We start from the raw sequence: 17,236 nt of genomic DNA on the forward strand, positions 1-17,236 counted from the left end.
GCTTGCTGAGCAGCGAAGCTGCTGGAAGGTAGTGGGGATACGCTTAGGCGTAGACTACGGGACGCCCTTGGGCGTGAGCAGCAAGGAGCCACAAAAGATTTATAAAAGTTACGTGGACGTCGGGTTTTGGGATCAAGCCCAGAACAACCTGTCCGATGCAACCATCCCTTGCACGAGACACACTGAACAGAGTATGACCGTCCTAAAAAGATTCTTTTCTGGCAAATGCAGCAAAACCATTTCTCATGACCGGGGTCAGGAGACGGACCCGGATTGGGTTCGATACCTTCCCGGGGTAAGAGAATATGTAGCAGTCCTGCTGCAAGGAGCTGCTGGGAGGATGACAATTTGTGGGAGGGACGAAACAAATTAAATGGGGTCACACTGAAATGACAGTCCTTGGTCGGGAAAAATCCCGAGTCGCTCCGGTACATAGAACCGACTACCTTGGGAAGCGTACGCAACGTGTTCGCAGCTATTGGCCAAACCGAGCTCTCTCAGAAAGTCCATTATTGTATGTGCCCACTATTTAACTTTATTGACGAGAGGATGCTCAGGCTTCTAGCGACCAGATCACATTTGCGAAGGATAGGCCCAACAGGCTCATCATCGCTGTTAAAACTCTCAGGCTTGTATTTTGGAGACCAACTATGGCCTACTCCCCCTAGCTGAGCTCGTCTCTTTTTCTTTGTGTTACTATACCATTGTGTACTGTGGTATTGTGGGCCTTTTGGCAGCAGCCTGGGGATCAAAAAGGTTATGCAGCGCCACCTAGTCACGGTATTGTGAACGCCTTTTATAGCTTCTCCAACCTCACCTACCCGTGGCGAATCCTGTATTTTTTAGCAGGCGAAGCTTTGACGACCCATAGATCCTCACGGAAGGTTAGATTGGATGGTTTATCGTGAACATATCAAATCGTTCCCACAAAGGTCATGCTAGCGCCTTATTTTTGCTATTTTTCGAAATGTACCAGATCGATAAACAACAAAGGACAATAAACATCGACAGAACTTCGCAAAACCCTCGGCGATACTTCTTATCGCTACAAGGAGAAATGGTAGAATCCCGACCTTTAACCCTTCTGTGTGCTGAAACTCAGCTTAAGGGGATGATGTTGTTAGCTCTTAAACTATTCAACCTCACCGCGCACTTGAGGACTATGGATGGTCTAATCTCAACTGAAGATATTGAGTACGTCCTGACTCACGCTGACTATAATATCGTTTATTATTCGAGTAGTTTGGTTGCAGGTTGATCTCTGCACAATGGCTTTTAGCGACAACCTCGGCGTGGATAATGCTCGGGAACTTTCCCAGTAGTATGGACTTGTACGTTTTGACGCCGAAGATCTCCCCTCCATTGCCGTCTTGTGTTTTCGAGCCGTCGAGCTTCCTGATTTCATATCTGCAAAGCTAGATGAGTAGGATTTGCTATCTTAATATGACTATATTCAGATTATCAAACAATACAAGAAAAATTATAGAGAGCCATCTGATGCAGCGCCACAAGGCAACAAAAGAGGAACGCTTAACAAGGCAGCCGGTTCTATGTACCGGAGCGGCTTGGGAGTTTTCCCGACCAAGGGCTGTCATTTCAGTGTAACCCCATTTATTTTGTTGCATCCCTTTCACAATTTGTCATCTAATAAAATAAACAGCTATCACTCTGATCACTCCAGTATTGTCGCCTCGCGGAACCTGGCATTGTCACCAACTAAATCATCGCCGATCTGATTTACAACATGGACACGGCAAATGTCGACCATCTTGAATATCCACGCCAATGGCACTACGCTACCGACTGTCTTACACCCCAAAATCTTGGGTTTGACGTTCGATCAGGATGTACATTTTGGTGAGCATGCAACCGCAATTCTACTTAAAATCCAGAGCCGTAATAAAATCCTCAAATCTCTTTCCGGCAGCACTTGGGGTAAAGACAAGGAAACGCTCATTCTACTTACAAAACAATTGGCCTGCCGATTGCATGCTACGCCTCCCCGATATGGTCGCCAAGCTTAAAGGTTACTCACTGGAAGCAAATACAGGCCTGACAAAACACTGCCCTCAGAAACGCTACGGACTGTCTTCTTATGTCCCCAGAACACCACCTATAAAATGAGCGGATAGTACTCCCCATTAGGGAGAGATATGAAATGCTGAACAGTTTCTGTTGAATACCAAGAAACCTGGGCATCCCAACAGACATCCGATTGAAGAGGCCGCATCTCCGTAAGCATTATGAGGAAATACGTGTAGGACTAGCCGAAATATAAAAATGAAACGAAGTATCTTAGTTGACAGTCAAATAAAATCTGAATCTTTATTTTCAAATTCGGCTTTTAGTTGCCTGCGTCGTAACGATAATATTTCTCTCTATATATTTCATGCAACATTTTGTTGCTTGCAAAATCTTCGTTTAACCGTCTATACATATGTGTTATATTATGACTCGCTCGGTGATACGAAATCTTGTGTACATTTATATTTATATGCGCAAGTGTGTATTACTTATATTCTTACGACTAGGAAAGGGAAACATTTGTGAGTGTATATATATAATAAGTTCGGTAATTCTTATGAGCATGCTTATTCGTACATGTGAGCGCAACTTATATTCTTACATACTAGAGAGAACGAGCATTATATTGTCTATTCGTGAGTGGCGCGTCGTTTGCGCTTTTATATATTTATATACAATTTTATATACATTGTTTACATGAGCATGAAAAGGAACGAACATGCTATCCTTTTTCTTAAATATATGTTGTGGAGCGGCACTTGCGCTTTTATATACATATATGGTCTTAAATGGAGGGATTGGTGTGTAGGTATACATATTCATAGCTAACGGATAACTGTAATTATGTTTGCATACTAAAGGCTCCATTACTGATACTTAGCATAGACTTGACTTGGCTTGCGAACTGTCACTTACAGTTCTGTTAAATGAACATTGCATGTTACTGATTACTCAAAACTTAACTTGACTTAGAAGTCTGTTGAATTTTGATTTTCTATGCAAGTTCTAAGTGACGTTTACATTTTGAGATGCCATTTGTTTGTTTCCATTTCATTTTGACATTTTGTCATACAAATTGACATTTATTTAAAAATAAATTTCAACGCTGATTATGATGCCAGATTTTATGCGCCAAGTGGAGTATAATCGTGGCTAAGTTGCCAAGTTTACGCCAAGTCAAGTCAAGTCTATGCTAAGTATCAGTAATGGGGGCTTAAGGCGAGTATGAACTTGCGCACATAGAAACGGCACACGCCAAATTGGCTAATGCAATAACCCATGACGTCAATATATGTATTTACAAAGTACAGCTGACCACAAATACAGTACACGCCGGTATGGTAGAACCTTACTTTACAGTATGCGCTGCCATACAACGGACACTGCTATATACGGCACCTGAGAACGCAGCTATATGAAGCAAAAAGCACGAATAGATCCTCAGTGATCTGCACAAAAATTCGTCGGACCTCTATACCAGGAATTGCCCCGCAAAACCGGTACTCAAAGAAAAATACCCAGAACTAGTAGAGAAGGAACGCACTCTCCCTAGGGAAACGCGCTTCATTCTAGCTCAACTTCGATCTGGATACTGTAAACTCTTACCTATCCAGAATCAACCCCTAAATACAAAATGTATGTCCTGCTTGCAATGTATCCCTACATGACACCAACCATCTCTTCTTTGCAATGTGAAACCAATGCCTCTAACACCCCTCTCACTATGATCCACCCCTGTTGAAACTGCAAGTTTCCTTGGACTCCTGTTAGAGGATATTGATGAAAATTTGGATGGGGCGAAGCACTGTTACAACAACAACAACAAAAGAGGATGGGAAGGACTGTATCGCCGCCAGCATGGTCCCCGACATTTCTTACGCTTGCAAAGATCCCGACAGTTTGCTTTGATTAAAAAACCTCCTGCTGTATCTTCTTAGCGATAAAATATCAGGGCTCCTCTACGGTGGTGTTTGCTCTACCTTGGCCATGAAATAGGACAGGATCTGCTGAACCCCATTACTATTATATAAAAAAATTTATAAAGCTTGAGTGAACATTTAAAACAGCATCGATTTATAACAAAGAGAATTTTTAAACTCAAAGAATAAAATTTACTAAATAACAACTTAAAAGAATTGAATGAATTTTGTATATGTATTTACTTTTACCAAAATCAGCAAGCAATCCCGATCCACAAATGTGTCCCATGGAAGGCTTGTACAACTTGCGTGGCGCTATTGGGCCACCCTATTTGACTACACGTCACAAGCGAAATCACAACAACAAAATACATGCAACACATGGGCATCATCATGCATCACAGAGTGACGTCGGTATTGCGTCTACCGTTAGCGGAAGTGAGAGCAGCGGACATGCACGAAAAAGGTTTGCTGCACCAAATTATTTTAAAACCAGTATTTAATTAAATTTTTGTAATTTTTTGTAACTTTTAGACATGTTACACTTAGTTTACGAAATAGTGAAACAACCGATAAAACTTCTTTGCATGCTGATACACGCGGATTAGCTGAACGTAATAGGAGAGCTGCCAGCAGCGCTATTAACAACAACACTAATAATACCAATAATTATGGCACCGAAAGTACAGCGACCTTAGAGCACATGAATATTTTAAAAAGTACACCGCAACGGCAAAATTATTCAAAAAGTCGAAATGAAGAGACTGCGAAAAAATCTGTAGCGCTTACATCGGTAGATTTTGTCCATTCCTCAACTGAATTGGATAATGATGCGCTGCGGCAACGCAATCGACGTGATGCGCCAGGTTGTATAACGAATTATAAAGCTCAGCGACGTCTTTGGGTGGGTTGCACGGAACCCGATGTTATCGATGTGCGACCGTTATGTAATGAAGATGGTGATGAAGGTAAGTAATGTACCACCAATTACACAATTTTGCAGAACTTTTTCAAGAAAATTCGAAAAATTACATTTTGATATCTAGCTAACCTTTGTCATATGATCCGCCAAATTGTAAATTGTTCCAAATCAGGCTGCGAAAAAATTGTGTTTTCATTCCATCCTATGAGTTTTTAATTTATGTAGCGGAAATTATATTTCAGCCGTACACTGAACGGTGCAAAATATCATCGCTAAACTTACCGGAACTAAATGGTGTTCGACCAATATTGCTGTATGGGATAGTCGTATGTTGGTCAGAATTGAGCAAGGCGAAAGATCCAAATTTGTTGAGAAACTTGCACAGATTTAATATGAATGGTGGTCTAAGGACAACGCCAAGCGAAACTCTTCAGATCATTCTTTATATCGTAACATTGGATCTAGAAGGATACCGAGCAGTGACAGCGTCAGCCCTGCGTTTAAGATACTTATCTAGTTGGACTACCACAACCACAGAGAACTGCAGGAATTTCTGCTACGAGCAGAAAACGTGCTCGATCGTTTTCTCCACACTTCCTACAGCTGCTATCACTGACCAAGCCGAATTTATAGGCATGTAACACCAGAAAGCATTGCTACAACAACAACAACAACCAGAAAGCAGTATCCAGTCCGAATATCCGTTATGATTCTACAGTCTTCTCTTTTTAATGATAGGAGTAACTTTGTTAACCTAAGGTTGTAATAACTGCGCATGATTTTCGACACTTTACAGCCCCACGCTTGGGTCCACGCTTTTCCTGCTTAGTCTATCATGTGCCACGCTCGCCTTCTCTGAATCTCGCTCAGTCTAAATGGGACGTCAACGGAGCAAGCTTCGAGCGAAGCGATGAGTTTTCACTTCGCAACTGATAGCGTGTTTAAATCAAACTGATTACTGATTCCTCAGCTTGCGCTGCTTTTATACTCTCTGTTGTCTCGTCTGCATATTTCTCCAAAGGTCTAGACGTTTCACCTTCTAGAACCTCCTGCTTGGTTACCAGCCATATCTATATATATAAAAAGAAGTGTACATTTTGATTGTCACTCCATAACTTGAGAACGGATAGAAAGATTGCCATGAAATTTTTAGGAAAGATACAGTAAGGAGAGATGATGGTTAGTTGATTTTGAAATCCCAAATCGGTTTAGCCATTCTTGAGTTATGATTTTTTTTTTAGAAAAAATTCAAAATTTGAAAATTTGGAATATAATTTTGCCTATATTAGTATTTACGATCCTTGTTTCCGGGAAGTTCACCAGAGACAGACTGGGATTAGAACTAGGACCGGGACTGAGACTCGGAGTGGGACTGGGACTGGGACTGGAACAAAATACATACCACCCTCTGGGACAGGCAATAAGGGATGGAGAAGAAGGTGAGAGGGGAGAAAAGAGAGAAGTAGAAGGATACTGAGAAAGAAATAGAATAAGACGAATCTGGAGATAGATGAAGCGAAAAAGACGGAAGGAGGAGTGAATAAAAGGATCAGGAAAAAGCTGATTAAAAAATGCAGATAGGCCAGGTCTGCCAGGTCTGCTAGTACATGTATATTTGTAGTTTATGCGTCTCTGATAGTCATATGCGTGTGTAGTATGTGTGGACTACTACTTCGGCTGATGACTACATGTGTGTGTGGTAGAGATATCTCCTCGTCGCCTTCTACATAAGTGTTGCTAGCTTTAATGCGTACATGTACATAAGAGTAGCTGCGTCATATTTTTGTTGTTGCGTGATTATTTACTAATAGCCTAGTGATGTCAACGTTCGCCACAATACATACTTATAGCAAAACTATGTAACGCACACACAACATAAAAACATGTTTCTTACTTTGTAATTAATCCTGCTTTTTTTTGTTTATTACAGAGTACTCTTGTCATGGCTCGTGGACAGAAAATAGCACTGTCTATATAATAGCGCGACACAAAGGCACCAAGCACGGTGTTTGCCTGAGTTATCGACCAACCGAGGGTACAGCTGCCAAGCTCGTAATTGGTGATGCATGCTATCGTGGTACACAAAATCCACCCGATCATCATTTGGTAGCTAATTTAACCATATTTGGTAAGAACTTATTATTAGAAGATGGAGAAATATATATGTTTATTTAAACTAACCCTAATAATGTGCGCTAATTTTAGGAAAATGTGGAGACACTGGCTCTGCCGCGTTTCATATACGCCCAAATACTGAGCTAATCAAATTGGCTGTGTTATTGTTTGCGTTAAATAATATTAAAATCATGCAAAATCAAAGATGATAAATTTACAACATCAGTAACAACAACAACAGGAATTCATGATCAACAACGAAAAACAATGGAATGCCTAGAAATTATTCAATAGCGATTGAAGATACTTCCGTTAAGGTTGAGAATAAAGCAATGGACTTCAAGTTTGAGTGACAAAAATTAACTGAAAAGAAAACTTTAGATATTTACATACATACAAGTAGGCTCTTTTGTTTTATGTGAATGTAAAATAAAAAAAACACAATAAAAAAGAAATTTGCTCTAAGTATGCATAAAGGACGAAAGCGTAGCTAAAAGTGATATGAGCGGTAGATTACAAAATATTGATAGCGGTACTAAAGTGCAAAAATCTTTTTATGTGCGATATGATTCCATTTTAGAATGAATGAGCTATGTTTTTGTTGTTGTGCTTCACCGCAGCCCACAGATGCGATCACACACACTTTGTCATCAATCTACTATAACGGGAGTGCGTGAAAACTTGCAGTTTCAAAGGGGTTGAATATATATGGGTGTTAGAGGCGTTGGTTTTATATTGCATAGGAGTGGGGAATACATTTTGTAAGTCCGGGTAGATTCTGTATAACTAAGAGTTTAACCTATTACAGTATGCAGAATTGGTTGGGCCAAAGTGACATGACTACTGAGATTGCTTTCCTCAACTGCGAGTTTAGTATTTGTCATTGAGAAAGAGCTTAGCTTACTCTTCATAATGTCTTGGGGGTCAAATTTTACCCATTTTGGGAAGAAAATCGTTTTTTTTTTTCAAAAAAGTTTGCTGCTGGTATTTTTAGATGCTTGTTGACTCATTGGTACTGTAGGCTCACAATGGGCATTCTGACTGAATACTGCCTCAGGCCTAGACAGTGATAGCAGATGTAGGAAATGCGGGTTAGAGAAGGAAATGGTCAAGCATGTTTAGTTCTCGTGCAATGGCCGCGAAATTATACGACTCCAGCTATAAGGAGTGACACAGATATCAGATCTAGAAGTAACATGGTTCCTAGAAAGCTTAAAGAGTATGAAGTTATTTTATAACATAGCTCCTAGTTTCTTATAGTGCTTTTCAGCTTGGTTGCTGAGCAAACTTCTTGTAACACTATGGACTTATTCAGTTTATCTAAGGTACTCACGGCCAGCCATTTTAACTAAACCTAATGTCATACAGCCACTACTTATACCTGATGAACACAGCTCATTCGTACTATTTTCCGGATACATTTCGCCCTCACACAATCACTTGAAAAATGTTGCACAGTTAATGGAATACCCCTTTTGCATAAACAATATGCGTATAAATACATATGTACATACAGAAACTGTCACTCAAAATTCTGCAGAAAATTTTAAGAATATTTCCAAATTTAAAATTTTTTTGTTAAAAAACTATTTTAAATTGTTTTTTTTTTTGTTTTCATGTAAAATTTGGCTATGTTTTTTTCACAAATAATAACAAACTTTGTTGAAAGTTTCAAAAATTTTTAAAATTTAAAACAAAATAGTTTTTTTTTGTTAAAAAGCAGATTTTCAATTTTTTTTAGAAAACTTAAACAAACTTGAGCACGAAGTTTTGTTATATTTTTAATTTAAAAGAAAGTGTTTGAAAGTTTAAAAGTTGTTCAATACTTCACTTTTTAAATCAGGTATCTCAAACAAAACTAGAAATTTTAATATGAATTTAAAAATTTTCGTTGAAAAGTATAATAGGGCAATTCTCTCAGTCTAGGAAACGTAGTAAACGTAGAAAATATTCCATGTTTCCTAGACCAAATATAAACACTCAGAGAATGCACCACTTACACTAGAAATATTCTTCGATCTGATTATGCCTCTATCCTCAAAAGTTAAGTGTAAAATGTGCATTTTATGAATTTAAAACATTTACAAAACTGGCGCGAAGAAAAAAATTGTGGTTTTTAAGCTGAAATTTGAGTTTCAACATTCTTGTCACATTTATAAATTTCTATCCAAATATACATACATACGTACATGGGTTTGAGTATAAGAAATGTAGAAATCGTAGAAAAATTTTCTCAAATGTATTTTGTGTTTGCGTGTGGAAAGCTTTTGACAGTATAATGGAAAACTTTCCATGTTTTGTATGGTTTATAGACAGAGAGAATACCCCTAATGTGAAACCAATACGAAATTTTATACATTTTTGATGTGTTTTTCAATCATTTTTTGCATGTAAACAGTTCAGTTTTAATTTGGTTCTATGAAATATTGCCATATTTTTATGTAAAATAACAAAATATTTGTTTTAAAACAAAACTTGCATTTAAAACAAGAACAAGTTTTGAGCATATTTCCAAGCTTGTACAAAAAACTTAAAATAATAAGTAGACCATGAACTTTCCTTATGCATCGAAAATATAGGAAAGTTTTTCAAAATTAAAGATATTTTTCAGTTATCTACTTTTCAATATAAAAATTTTAATTATCAAAAAGAAACAAAAAATAGTATTTTACTTTCAATAATTTCATTGAAAATTTTAATGTGAATATTATAACAAATTTTATTGTAATTTTTTATATTTTTTTGTTTAACTTTCATTAGCTTTCAATATGTACGCATATGAGTTTAAATTTAGTTGTTTGTAATATTGTAACCATTGTAAATTCATACAAGTGGCGAATGTTTGAAAAAAAAAACGTTCACAATAGTAAACAGCCTGGATCACCTGTTAAATTGCTGTTCGATTACTTAAATCATTTGTTCAATAGTGTTTTTGAACCATTTTTGTAAACGAATGGTACATTGCATTATTTTCATATTTTAAAATGTTTGCTTAACTGGCCGCTCATATTTTCTATGTTAACTAAATTTTAGAGATAAAAATATTAAAATGTAGTCTGATTTTCTGTATACACATTTAAAATAAAAGCTGATTTGAAACACAAATGGGCAATTCATGGCATTTCAATTTATTATACGCGAGTAAAAAACAAACCTTTCTTCCATTCTCTGGCCATTCGCGACAGCCATTCTTCCCTGTCTCCCTTGACAGGTAGTTATGGCAATGGAGGAATAGAAAGATTTTTCACTTGTATGAATTTCCAATGATTGTAACATAGATTTTTATGTCTTATACAAAATTTAAAGCAACACCCAAATAAAGAGAAAATTAAGCACATTTCCAAATTGGTCTTGAAAGCTTAAAAAACCATTTTTTTTGCGCAATAAAAATAAAAGAGTTTTTGAAAACTCAATTATTTGTCAATAGCTTTTTTAATGTTGAGGTTTTACTATATTTAAAAATAAAGTTTTTTTGAATTTCAAAACTAAAAAAACCATTATTATGTAAAAATTTAAAGTTTTAAAATATTTTCTTTTTAATTTCAAATTTTTACTTTTTTAACAAACAAAAGTTATAAAATGTATGCAGTTCAACTTTAAATGTTGATTTTATTGGTTTGAAAAGAGCGAAAATATTTTTTAAATTTCTATAACTTTTTTTAAAATAAAAGAGCTTATAAAGTAAAAAATTTGTATTCAGTGTTGAGGCTTTGAACATAAAACATTATTTGAATTTCAAAATAAAAAAAATCATTACGTAAAAAATTTACTAAAATATTTTTTTTTTATTTTTAATGAAGAAATCTAATAGGTATGCAGTTCAATTTAAATTTATTGCTAAAAAAAGCTTGTAAAATCAAAATTTTATTTAATCAAATTTTGGAACGATGCAAAGGATAAAGATGAATATTGCTAGGGAATGGTATTATTTTGTAATAACTATTTGTTGCTTCACTTGCGCAGTTTCGAATATTGAGAAAAAAACCTTATTAAAAAAATTAAGGATACTAAGTGACAGAAATTCTATATAGTATGTACGTATGTATATGGGGAAATCCGCCAAACTTTGGTTTTTTTGGAGAAAAAAATTTTTTTTTGAAACATGGTATCATGCAAATATCTTTTTGTTAGGAACATTGAGGAGTAAATTGGAGCTATAGTGCAGCGCCGTTACTCGTCTTACATAATGCCTCAAAAAGATATAGTCAAAAGATCGAGCAAAATATATATAAATTGAGGTCGCAATGCTAAATATAAATTTATTTCAACACTTCTGTGCCGATTATATCGAAATTTTAACAAAATATGGAGACATATGCAGCTGTTAGCTATGTAAAATTTTTTTGATACACGAGACCCGGTTTTGTAGATATCGGTAAAAATATAAAACCGAATAACCGCCAAATATTTTTTACTGCAAAATTTGCAACACATTTATTTTATCACCTTTCTACCGATTCTTTTGAAACTTCAAAACGTATAGATATATGAACGAAGTATGTTTAGGTAAAAAAGTTTCAATACCCGAGATCCGGTTTTGGAGATATTAATAAAAATATAAACCCGGAAAACCTTAATTTTTTTTATTTATTTAAACACTTCATAACCGATTGTGCTGAAATTTTATCAGGTTGTACATATCTATGTGGGATATATTTAGGTAAAATTTTGTTGATACCCGAAACCCGGTTTTAGAGATATCGGTAAGAATATGAAACCGGGTCCGCCCGGAAACCGTCAAATATTTGATACCCGTTTGTTAATTTTTTCTCTACACCACAGTAGTATACCATCAATTGCCTCATCTTGGAATATTCACGCAAGGAAAGTTATTGATGTTTGTACATGGGGCAAATATACGAAATTTCCGACAAAAATTAGCAATCGTCAAAAAGTGTAGAAAAAAAAAATTGTTTTTATTTTTAATTTGTGTACCATATTTGTGTTTCTTTTCATTTACTTTTAAATAAAACCTGGTCAAAAAATTTTTTTTTTTCTACACTTTTTGACGATTGCTAATTTTTGTCGGAAATTTCGTATATTTGCCCCATGTACAAACATCAATAACTTTCCTTGCGTGAATATTCCAAGATGAGACAATTGATGGTATACCACTGTGGTGTAGGGAAAAAATTAACAAACGGGTATGAAGTGATAAAAGTAAAATTGTAGCTGTGCCCACAAAAAAACATGCTCCTGAAAAAAATTTACACAACCAAGTGCTTCCACTTTTCTGCCTGTACCTTCAAAACTGAAAGGGGCACATCGAATTTGAAGCCCAAGGTATTTTTAGTCCCTGATAGGCTATTATCGTGCATAATCCGAATTTCAATAATCAGTTGCCTAAAAAAGCTATAAGAAAAAAACTGTCAATATTGAAAATGACAAAAAAAGTTATCGCTACTTTGATTGATGATAGTTTTGAGTATTGGAGGGGCACATTATTTTTGCTCATACTTTTATAATCACCGTCTCAAAAAAAACATTCAGTTTAAATTCCATAGCATTACAGCAATGCCACAAAATTTTATCGAAAAAATTCAAAAAAAAAAAAAAGGGTATCGCTTGAAAAAGTGTAAAAATCCACGTTTTTTACGTTTCGAAGTTCTGCAAAAACTTACTATCAACTTTCTTGATTTTTTAAATCATCAGATCGGATAGTTAAAAGGTCAAACTTAATGTCCTTGTACTTTTTTCTGGCCTTAAGTTTTTTGCCTGTGTGTAAAACCCGAGTATCCAAAAAGGTAAACGTTTTTGGGATTTGCGCATATATATATAGATGTACTGGCGAAATCTATAAACTTAATCTAGGCATACAACAAATAATTCAAGCGAATTTGTAAATATATAACGATTTTACTTTCACGAATATTTATTCTAAGAAATCGTAAATTTTAAGTTAAATTTGAAATAAGCGTAGATTTAGATAAATACATAAATGGTTTTGCAATAGAGCCTTAGTTGTGCGCATATGCGTCTGAGCTAATATATAAATTAAAAATTGAAAATAACATAGAATTAAAAAAAATATGAAAACCCCCATAAAAGTAAAAATAACAAAATTCGATAAAAGTAAAACTAGAAAAAATGTTAATAACGTTAACTAAGCATAAATGAAAGACAAACACACCTACACATATATAGATACAAAAAGGAAACACCTACATATAAGAATGTATGTGCTTATGCTAAGATACCCTAATAATGTGATTGCACTGAATGCAGTTAGCTTTTCCCAGTTAGATGATGATGTACAGTTGCCTCCAAAAATGAATGGTTTTATAAAAAAGTACCAAATGTTGCTAATGCAGTTTTGTTTGGAAATTGTTATAGTATTTTTGTTTAGTATACTCTTTGCGGATTTTTTATCAATATTGTAACGAATTTTGGGAAATTCCGCTTATTTGAAATCTTCTGCTAACGTTCGAATCGCTATACGTTTGAATAAATCACTCCAATATTCTGTATTGCAAAATGGTATTTATTAGCCTATTTTGGGAGTAGTACAATTATACTTCACTTCGCAACTGATAGCGTGTTTACATCAAACTGATTCATGATTACTCAGCTTGCGCTGCTTTCAAACTCTCCGTTGCTTCATTCGCATATTTCTACTAAAGTCTAGACGTTTCGCCTTCTAGAACTGCTGTATCTCCTGCTTGGTAATTGAGCTACATATATGCGTGTGTATGTGTGAGTAACAACTTCGGCTGATGAGTACATCTTTGTGTGTGAGGTATCTCTTCGTTGCCTTGTACATAAGTGTGGCTAGCTTTAATCTGTAGATGTACATAAGAGTAGCTGGTTCATGTTTTTGTTGTTGAGTTAAAATTTTTAGGAATCTCGCTTGGCATCTTAAGAATATCCTATCAATAACTTTCCTTGCGTGAATATTCCAAGATGAGGCAATTGATGGTATACCACTGCGGTGTAGGGAAAAAACTAACAAACGGGTATGAAGTGATAAAAGTGAAATTGTATATACGCAGTTGCTTCGAATAAGGGTCCCACTAGTGGCATGCAGATTATCAATGCTAATCATAACGTGAACTTCATCAAGTGGCAGCATTGCATGCCATTCTACACATCCTGCGTGTAGACGTAATGACCACAAATATAGCGTTAATAATAGTATAGCGCTGTCTTATATATCGCGAACGGACTATATGGTCTCGTGCCTGAACTTCGAAGGACGTCTGTGGGGCCACAATAGAGCCGTAAGGTTGGCGTAAGTGAAAGTAAACGGTAGAACACACGATGCATGTGTATACTGTAAAGAGAGAAGATTTAAGGCTAACTATGGGCATATTAAAAGGACACCGCCTGCTGGCATCACATACTTATAAGTTAGGCCCCTTCAGTAGCAGCAGTTGTATGAAGTGCGAGCTGCAGGAAGAAATGGTTGAGCACGTTCTGTGTTCATGTCTTGCGCTCTCGAGGCCAAAGCTACTGGCGACAGAGTGGCAAGATCTCGAGGCAGCTATTAAACTAGGTGCTAGAAAATTTTTGGGACTCGCCAAAAGGACGGAGTTATTTTAAAACACAAGTCCTGGTACGTAGTTGGGTGTTTCTCATTTGTTCGTCAAACGAAGTGTGGTAAAACTCAGTCTATGTGAGGTCTTCATTGTTCCACCTATCGTAAGGGTCTAACTAAGATTTCAGCATTGAAAAATTTGAATTCCTACAATAATCATATATATTATTTTTAATTGCTGCTTTTATGTACGGGTCCCTTTTTCGGTCTTATTTGGAATCCAAATCTATAAATTAAGTTTTGGTTGTAAAGATGGATATTCGGGCTATTAGCGAGCTTTGGGCAATTTTGGCCGTAGTGCTTTTGTTAAGCTATATTTTACTAAAATAATTTGTTAAAAATAAACGATTGTGAGCACACAAATAAATCTATTTATACTATGGCACTATTGTGAATATTTGAACTGCATTACCGGCAGTTGCTACTATACGCTAGATGGCAGCGCAAGATGTATATGATGATTGATAGATTTCTCTTAATATTTGATAAGACACTTTTATATTGGTTGCGCAAGATGCGCACGGGTCCGGCTCGGTTCAAATAAATTAGCATTAGCAGAATTTTGGCATACTTTTCCATAACGCTGTATTCATAATTGAAGGTAAATGTATATGGTTGAGTGTTTGATTAACTTAGGACTATGTATATAGGTATGTATGTATTTACACACATACTTATGTATATACAAACGAATGTATATGTATATAACAAAATAGAGTGTGCTATGTAATTACATAATAAATAAGAAAATTTAATAATTTTTATTTTATATACTTAACTGTAGTAATATGTAAATGCAAAATTATACATATATACACACACATAGTTATGTTGTATGTATTTAATATTGTAATTATATTAATAATTTGTATTTATTGTGTAATTGATAGTTTCTTAACTGATATATTATACATATATACATAAATGTAGTATATACAATTATAATTGATAAGTTCTAAATATATATATACGAGTGTAAGCTTAAAGCTTCTGTATTAAAATGACAAAAAAAAATTAAGTAATTAAAAAATAAATTTTGTATGCAATTTTTCGCTGTGTCTATGTAAGTACACATATACATATATAAATATATGGTTTATATGTAAATATGTATGTATGTGTGTATATATTATATGTGCAGCATATCTTATACAAATTATTTGTTTATAAATGTATATGCATGTATGTATTTTTTTTCAATTTAATTGGTAAATGCACAAAATATAAATTTGCTTTTAATTGTTTTAATTGTAATAAGTTTGCTAAAGACACATTAATAAAATTAAAACTTAATAAGGTTTGATATTTCTATAAAAAGTGATTAAATAAATGATAAATTGTATGAAGATATTAAAAAAAATATATTTTTTATGTACCCAAGGGAGACAACAGGAAAACGATTGGAAACTACTTCGGATTACGAATGTTTTTAACAGTAATTCCGAAAAACTCAAAAGTTTTTCATAAAAGCCTCAAATCGGCATAAGAGTAATTGCATTTCCGAAATTTGTAAAAGAATTTCGGAGAAAGGCAAATAGTATATCATTGTACATAAAACAATAATGTGATATCTTATCCGTCAACTGCCAAACAGGATGATCAAGATGGCTACTTTTTGGCGTTTTGGCAGCGTTTTGATAAGATGTTGAATATGGTGGCACATGCGGTTGCTTATCCTCAGCGGTTGATAGAAATAGATACAGGATAAGATCGCGATAGTCACTTTGAAAATCAAGAAATCCTTTCTATTTGTAATTTTGACGTCTATGCAGAAGTTATCACACTTGTCTTATCCACAATGTAGTATATTTCATAAAAATGTATTACCGAAATTCGTAGCGCTAGACTTATCAGAAGCTTTTTACACAGCCAATCACACCACCTTACTGCAAGACATGAAAGGGTCCACCCTTTCTCCCAATCTAAAAAGGTGGACTTTAAATAATCAGTGTGGTCGGCAGGCATCGGTGAAGTTTAGGAACGTTACACCAAAATCCAGAAGAATTAGACAAGGGATGCCACAGGGTGGTTTCCTATCATCACTTTTGTTTACATTTTACATATTGAAGCTTTCTTCCCCACCAGAAGAAGTTAGCAATGTGTCCTGCGCCGACGGATGCACGATAATGACAATAGGGCTGGCCCATCCATATCCATTGTTGAGCTATGCTATAAAATCAGCGACTATCTCCCTACTCTTTCCTATTTTTCCCTCGTGAAATCTGACTCTATCACTGATCAAATCCCCGAAGACCTTGTTGGGATATCCGTGACATCGATGGCATTAAGCTACTGACTTCCTTACTGCGGGTGACGTTCGACCAGGATCAACATTTTGGCGAGCATGCAGCCGTAATTGTACCTAAAGTCCAGAGCCGTAAACAAATTCTCACGTCTTACCGGAAGCACTTAGATAAAGAAACGCTGGTGCGGTTGTGGCTTCCCCAAGCTCCTTATTATATAATTACATTCATAATAAGATAATTAATTAATAACCCACTCGAAGATAATGCAGGCCTGTCAAACTACTGCACATGTCAAAACACCGTCTGCAGTACATCGTCTACACAGTGAGGCAGAATACTCCCCATAAAGGAGAGCATTTAAATGCAAAAAGTTTGTGGTGAATACCCAAAAATCTGAGCGTTCCAACACACATCTGATTGAAGAAGCGCACCTCCCAGGAACTTATGTGCGATTAATCCGTTGGTCAGTCAGTGC

The 17,236-nt window shown here is 35.5% G+C and overlaps 1 protein-coding gene across 6 annotated transcripts in view; it reads left to right on the forward strand.

Moving 5' to 3' along the window:
- Positions 1-15,875, forward strand: part of aus (argus) — a 151,430-nt gene extending 135,555 nt beyond the window's left edge. For all 6 annotated transcript variants that reach the window (XM_067762471.1, XM_067762473.1, XM_067762470.1 and 3 more), the window contains exons 12-15: positions 4,203-4,410; positions 4,479-4,912; positions 6,797-6,994; positions 7,072-15,875. In XM_067762471.1, the coding sequence (XP_067618572.1) occupies positions 4,203-4,410; positions 4,479-4,912; positions 6,797-6,994; positions 7,072-7,190 (959 nt within the window). In that variant the 3' untranslated portion in view covers positions 7,191-15,875. The remainder of the gene's footprint in view (positions 1-4,202; positions 4,411-4,478; positions 4,913-6,796; positions 6,995-7,071) is intronic.
- The last annotated feature ends 1,361 nt before the right edge of the window (positions 15,876-17,236 follow it).

This window comes from Eurosta solidaginis, chromosome 1 (assembly GCF_040869045.1).
Source record: "Eurosta solidaginis isolate ZX-2024a chromosome 1, ASM4086904v1, whole genome shotgun sequence".
Classification (NCBI taxonomy): domain Eukaryota; kingdom Metazoa; phylum Arthropoda; class Insecta; order Diptera; family Tephritidae; genus Eurosta; species Eurosta solidaginis.